The 7,494-nt window shown below is 50.1% G+C and overlaps 1 protein-coding gene across 1 annotated transcript in view; it reads left to right on the forward strand.

The window, feature by feature from the left end:
* Nucleotides 1–7,494, forward strand: part of qkib (QKI, KH domain containing, RNA binding b) — a gene marked incomplete at both ends in the record, with an annotated part of 23,482 nt that extends 15,988 nt beyond the window's left edge. The window contains 2 exons of the mRNA XM_079729053.1: nucleotides 1,661–1,732; nucleotides 7,433–7,494. Coding sequence (XP_079585179.1) covers nucleotides 1,661–1,732; nucleotides 7,433–7,494 — 134 coding nt within the window. The remainder of the gene's footprint in view (nucleotides 1–1,660; nucleotides 1,733–7,432) is intronic.

Below are 7,494 nucleotides of genomic sequence, written 5' to 3' on the forward strand. Positions count from 1 at the left end.
GAGAGAGAGAGAGACCTTCACCTGACACTAGGTGTGATGGGCGCGAGTAAGAGATGAGGTCACTTCCTTCCTCCTCTTTGTCAGTGAGCAGATTCTGGTGGAGCTCAGAGTGACCTCAGCAGGCCACACCCCCCGGCGGATTGTCTGTCTGAGCAGTAGGGCAGTAACACACAGACACACACACCATAACACACACAGACACACATAAAACACACACCCTGTTTGACCTCACACAACTTTATTTATTTATTTATTGTCCTCACTTTACTTTGAAGCACTTGGCTGACAGTCACACACCGAGAGGAAGGAGATCCAACCTGAACTAAACCTTCCTCACAACAGTAACAACAGCCCAGGACAGGCCAGCAGCTCCAACAAGGGCTGACAGACAGGTGGACGGCCAGACGATACAGACAGACAGCTGGACGGACAGACGATACAGACAGACAGGTGGACGGACAGACGATACAGACAGACAGGTGGACAGACAGACGATGCAGACAGACAGACAGGTGGACGGACAGACGATACAGACAGACAGACGGACAGACAGACAATACAGACGGACAGACAGACAGGTGAACAGACGATACAGAGAGACAGGTGGACAGACAGACGATACACAGACAGACAGGTGGACAGACGATACAGACAGACAGGTGGACGGACAGACGATACAGCCAGACAGACAGGTGGACGGACAGACGATACAGACAGACAGACAGGTGGATAGACAGACGATACAGACAGACAGACAGGTGGACAGACGATACAGACGGACAGGTGGACAGACAGATGATACAGACAGACAGGTGGACAGACAGACGATACAGACAGACAGACAGACAGGTGGATAGACAGACGAGACAAACAGACGACCATCAGTCAGAAAACCTGATCGTTACCCATTGGTCCTTCACACTAGTCCTCCCTCCAAAGGCGACACACACACACACACACACAGACAGACACACACAGACACACACACACCTGTGCCCCTGACCTCCACCTGATCAGCTAGTCGCCCCTCTCCCTGCCGCTCTCGCCCCTCTCTCTCTCTCTCCGGCGCCATCAGTATTATATTTAAGAAACTCGGAACCCCGCCAGCCTAGCAGAGACCCCCCTCCCCCGGTTCTGCTCCTACAGAACCGGGTCCCCGGTGACCCCCCACGAGGGGCCGTGTGGACCCCGCCCCCAGGGGCCAGCACTGTCAGAGCCCCTCTGTCTGAAGATCGTTTTGTGCCTTAACGCGTGTGATGTGTAATGATTTGTGGATAATGTGTTGTTCTGGGCGTGTGTGTCTGTGTGTTGCGGTGTCTTTGTGTCGTGTGGTTTCATGGTGTACTTTGTGTTGCTTTCGGAGGGATGGACCGACACTGTTTCCCAGAGTCTGACGTGCACAGACCTGGAGCCAAAGCGATGGACATGTGGTCGATGTTCCTCTCAGACACTGATCTGCTCGCTGTTCCTCACGGACGATAAGCTATCTCCACTCCTGACGGAACACGACCCGGTCCACATCCCTCCTCCCTTTCCTTTGGTTCCGTTGTGTGTCTTTTCTACGACGCCGCGTCGGTTGTGTGTGTGTGTGTGTGTGTGTGTGTGTGTGTGATCCGATTGGACGCTGAGGAGCGGCTGTTTCCTGTGTGCCGCGCTGCAGGTGCAGCCACTAAAGTGCGGAGGCCCGGGCTGCGGCTCCATCCTTACCAAAGGATGCTGAGCGCAGGCAGAGGTCAGTCCCTCAGACCACCCAGAGCACGCCCGCCCGCTGAGCACCCACGCAGTACTACACAGTGTAACGCAGTACTACACAGTACTACACAGTACTAAACAGTACAACGCAGTACTACGCAGTACCACGCAGTACAACGCAGTACAACGCAGTACTACACAGTACCAGTACCACGCAGTACAACGCAGTACTACGCAGTACCAGTACCACGCAGTACAACGCAGCACTACACAGTACCAGTACAACGCAGTACAAAGCAGTACAACGCAGTACCAGTACAACGCAGTACCACGCGGTAGAGTATACAAGAACACAGTAGAGTACGCGAGAACACAGTGGAATACACGGCAACACAGTAGAGTTCAGTAGAAACGCTGAATCACTCCAACCGTCACCACGGAAACCTTGGCCGGAATACGACCGGGGCTGGAGAGGAAAGGTAGACCAAGGTTCTGATGGCGACGGAGGGGTCTGTCCGGGCTGGAGGGGTCTATCCCGGCCGGGGCTGGGTGGATGTGGGCCCCCCAGCCGGACAGAACCAGAGCAGAATGCTACGGATGGCGGCGGAGGGCCCAGAGCACCGGACACTCTGCCAAAACAACACCTTATTCTACCTTCTAATGGCGGACGGAGACCTCGCCGTTCTGTTGAGGTCTTAGGCCACGTAATATTTTATAAATGATTATGACTGACGATTAACGCCGTGTTTGTTTAGACGCACGCTCACTATTAGCTGTGTTGTTGCCGTAGCGATGCGGGGCTCCGTCGTTTAGATGACACTCGTGGTGTCCATGACGACCGGCGGGCCCCTTGTTTTTAGTCCCCTCCTAAACGCGTCTAATTTATCTTTAAGTCTTAAAATCTAAAAGCTCTTCTAAGCTCCCCACACTGACACCTGACATGTCGTTAAATATTCATAAAATGTTAAGTATTAAAATATTGCCTTTGTTGTTTTGTCACGGCCATGATGGCAACCCCCTCCCCCCCCCCAAGCTGAGTGTATCTCTCTAAACCCCGGCTCGTTAGACATTCACCAATAGCCAGCCTCTGCCTAAACAACCTTGTTAAGGCGGGGTTGTAGCGTTGACAGTAAAACCCTAAATTCACACAAACCCTTTTTTGAATAATTAATCCCTGACGTGCTTTTAGTGATGATGAATTTGAATTTAATCAATAGATAGATATATATCTGAGTAGTACCTAATTTGTAATCACAAGTAATTAAAAGCGCTCCTGTTCGCGTCCAGACTCAAATTCGTACAAATGTAAGTTAAAAAGAAAGTAAAATCCCCATTTCAATTCTCCTTAAAATGACTTAAACCAATTCCCTGGAGAGCAGAAGCTCCTTTAGATCTAATGATGGATTTGAAAACCTTTAAAACGTCGACTCACATCTCAGACTAGAAACCAATCGCAGGCCCTTTATAGCGGCCCCTGTGTTTAAAATGTCCTAGCCAATCAGAAGCACCGCCTAAACGGTGGGAGGTGTTTACGCGAGGGCTCGTTGGTTACTAAAAGGTCAAACCTTAATAGCTACTGAACGAAAAGCTAAGTAATGGATAACACTGACAAATTAATGACACAAATCTGATTCAATTGCACAAAAAAAGCCTAGGCTCCGCCCACCTGGCCAACATCTACCACGTGTCCATCACCCTGACGATCGCCTGTCTAAAACCTCCCCGATAGGGATGGGGCTGAGGTCAGAGGTCGAGAGGGTGGTTTTTGTGGGTCGGATGGGGTCTGAGCGGTGCTGCTATGGAGCAGTTCTGATGGGGGCAGGGGGGGAGAGGGGGGGGGGGGGGGGGAGAGGAGAGACGGTTGTCTTTATTCACCAGCTAGCGTTAGCATGTAGCCAAACATGTCTTCCCTTTGGGGTCGAACCCCAGGTAAACGAGCGGGAGCCATGTTGTGAAGCTCAGCTGTTCCTCAGGAGAAGGTCCCAGTGTCTTTAGAGGCTCGGTCAAACACAACGCAACACGAGTGGAGGACAGGACCTTTATTCCAGGAGGGACGACGGTCTGGATGGTACTTTAGATTTGGGAAACAAGTCTGAGTGATAAAGAAACCAGATCTACCCTCTCTGTTGAACTGTGCTTGTTTAGGAGAGAGCGAGAGAGAGGAGGGAGAGGGAGAGAATGAGAGAACGAGAGAGAGGGAGAAAGAGAGAGAGAGAAAGAGAGAGAGAGAGAGAGACAGAGAGACAGAGAGTGAGAGCGAGTCAGAGAGTGACAGAGCGAGAGAGAGAGAGAGAGAGAGAGAGAGCGGGAGAGACTATGGCACAGAAGGAGTTTATTTGCACAGATCTAGCGTAGTGGTTCCTCTGCCCCGTCAGAACAGAGGTGTTGAGCGCTCCCACAAAGCTCAGATGTTCCAGAGGAACAGAGTCTAGTCTGAACTGAATCCTCCACCAGACCTCGCCAGAGAATGAACGCGTTTTTACCACAAAAACTCAAATGATTTGACTTGAGACTTTATTTTTTATGTTTTACTGTAAGTTTCTTTTTTTTTTGTTATTGTTGCAAAGAAAATAGTATTTACTTTTTTGCTTGAAGTATATATATAAATATATATATATAAAATATAAAAACAGGAATGTATATGAAATGTCAGATTTTATTTGTATTTTGCAAAAAAATAAAGAAATAGACAAAATATTCTAGATGGCAATTTGCAGGAAGGAAAAAGTGTCATTTTAGCAGCTATATAGTGCTACTTAGAAATATTCCTCTATTTTTTGAATATATATATAGGGGTTTATACGAACAAAAAAAGGTTATTTCCAGTGTTTATATGCAAGTGCATCTGAATCCACCGTGTAAATTGTCCACTGTCTCTTTAAGCTGGGGCCGCCAGCTGTAGACAGGCTGCCATCTTGAATGCTATTTAGCACAAGTAGCATCGCTTTGTATGAAAAGAGCAAAGGTGTCCCATGTTTGTTTTGTTGTACATAGAAACCATTGTGGAAAAAGACAATAAAACTGCCATTAGGTTTTAAAAAAACAACAACTCGCTGTTTGGGCCCTAAATTATTATCTCTGTTGTTGTTGACAACAATGTGCACCTCTTTAATCAATGAACCCCCTAATCCAAACCATTGTCTAACATCCATCATGTCATCTCTAAAGCCTCTTCAGCCTCATCTGCACATGAGAGCCTTTTCTAAACTGGCACACATTTATTTTCGCATTTCTCTTTCTGCTATAAAATAAGAGTGAGGGTTAGTGAAATGAGTGTTCGCTGTAAGGTAGGGTTAGCCTGGTAGCATTAGCCTGGTAGCGTTAGCCTTGGAACCACATGAGTCTGTAGAGGGCTTGACTGGTAGGATTACCCTGGTAGCATTAGCCTGGTAGCGTTAGCCTGCTAGGGCTAGCCTGGTTAAACCTGGTAGTAACCCTACTGGCCTGGTAGCATTAGCCTGGGTTAGCCTGGTAGGGGTAGCCTGCTGTCATTAGCCTGGGTTAGCCTGGTAGGGTTAGCCTGTTTGCATTAGCCTGTTAGGGTTAGGCTGGTAGCGTTAACCTGGAAGCATTAGCCCGGTAGCATTATGGTGTGTTCGAGATGCCTCGTACACCACCCGCACGAGTTGCACCGTGGGAAATCTCCCATCGATTTTTTGACATTTCACGGAGGCACACCCCCTTTTAGTCGTAATATCTCGCGATTCTGAGAGTCCACCGAGTTCAGTGAGGATGAGCGTACTACTCGACAACAAAGATGGTTGCACCAAAAATGAGTTATTTTCTTTGTATTTGTACCACGTTGGTTGTTTTAATTTCGATTTTATATGTATTACACACTTGATTACATTGCTGCTTTAATCCGGTCACCAATTAATGCATTGCACGGCCTTGCTGTGCATGCAGTACAATGTCAAGTTTTGTTTGCCAATGAGTCCTTCCCGACTCGTCGTGTAGCGATGCCCACAAAGACAAACGCTGTAAGTTCTACAAGCCCGGAAATTACGTCACAAGAGCAACTTGTGCGTGTGGTGTCCCTATGCAGCTTGAACGCACCATTAGCCTGGTAGCGTTATCCTGGTAGTGTTAGCCTGGGAACCAGTATTCAGCAGTCAACCCACCTGGTTGTTTCGTAAACAACCTGCTACCTGATGTGATGTGTCGCCCGTTGCCTGGCTCTGATGGCTGGCTCTCGGCCTATCCAGTTGCGTCCCTGGATATCCAAAGCAAACTGAGAAACTAGCACACAACGTGAACTGATCCAGCGATCAGGCTGAGGCAGTGAGGCGGGTCATGGAGCCCAGAGGATTCCCCGATCATGCGGCATTCCAGATGCATCGTACACCACCGCCCGAGTTGCTCTTACGCACAAGTGTGACGTAATTTCCTGGCTTGTAGCACCAATAGCGTTCCCGTTTGTCTTTGTGGGCATCGCTTCACGACGAGTTAGGAAGAACAGCCATTGGCTAGTCATTGTTATTTTAAGCTTCATTAGCCTCTTTAGCAAACAAAACCTTACATTGTCTTGCACGCTCAGCAAGTGAAATGCATACATTTGTGACTGGATTAAAGCAGCAAATGTAATCAAGTGTGTAAATGCTTTAAAAGCGACATTCAAATGACCAACGTGGTACAAATACAAAGAAAATAACTCTAATTTTTGGCGCAGCCATCTTTGTTTGTCGAGTCATACTCAACAAAAAAAGCCTCACTGAACTTGGTGGACCCTCAGAATCCCGAGATATTAGGAGTAAAAGGGGGCGTGCCACGGTTAAACGTCGGTAGACAGCTGGGAAGTTCCCCACTGCGGGCGGGTGGTGTACGATGCATTTGGTCCAGGTCTTCCTCATAGGTCATTCCTTCACATTCTCTCACTAACTGAACTAACCTCACTCTTTTCTTCCCCCCCCCCCCCCCCCCTCTGATTTTCTTCCCTTCTCCTGACTCCTCTGTGACCTTTCGGTGACCTCTCTGTCCCTAACACCACCCAGCCACCGGCCACTAATCCTCTGACCTGCTGACCTCCACCCTACTCCTCCACCTCCTCTTCCTCAGCCAGCGATGAAGGCTCGCCGGCTCCTCCTCTTCTTCTGTTCTGGGACCAAGGCGCTCTGGCTCCCATCCAACCCCACCACCTAACCTAACCCCACCCCCTAACCCCACCTCCTCAGCCTGGACCCCCCTAACCCCAACCCCTAACCTCACCCCCTAACCCCCACCCCTAACCCCACCCCTTAACCCCACCCCTTGACCCCCCTTAACCCCACCCCTAACCCCACCCCCTAACCCTGGATCCTCTAACCCGACCCCCTAACCCCATCCCACCCATCCTCTCCTGAAGCAATAACCCCCCTCCCCTGGTCCCCAAGGGCCAGTCCCTGGCCCACGTGGACCCGTTGCAGGGCAGGCCCCCTGGACATGGGCTGGGCGTCGCCCCTCCACAGACACTGTTCTGCTGGGATCTGGTACTGGGAGCCTATGGGCTCACCAGTTCTCCACCAGTTTGTATCAGATACTTAATAAAGCAAACAGCACTGAGTCTGAGGAGGCTGCAGCCACGGCCGTGGAGCCCAGTGCCTCAGGACGGCGGAGAGGACGCTTGGCCTACACCTGACCCCCCGCTGGGGCTCCAGACCTGGGGCTCCAGACCCCCCTGGTCTCATGAGGCTCCAGACTTGAGGCTCCAGACCTCAGCCTACAAACGTGAGGCTCCAGACCCCCTGGTCCCATGATGCTCCAGATCTGAGGCTCCAGACCTCAGCCTCCAGACCTGAGGCTCCAGACCTCAGCCTCCAGATCTGA

This window comes from Pollachius pollachius (genome assembly GCF_949987615.1).
Source record: "Pollachius pollachius genome assembly, chromosome: 2".
NCBI classification, from domain to species: domain Eukaryota; kingdom Metazoa; phylum Chordata; class Actinopteri; order Gadiformes; family Gadidae; genus Pollachius; species Pollachius pollachius.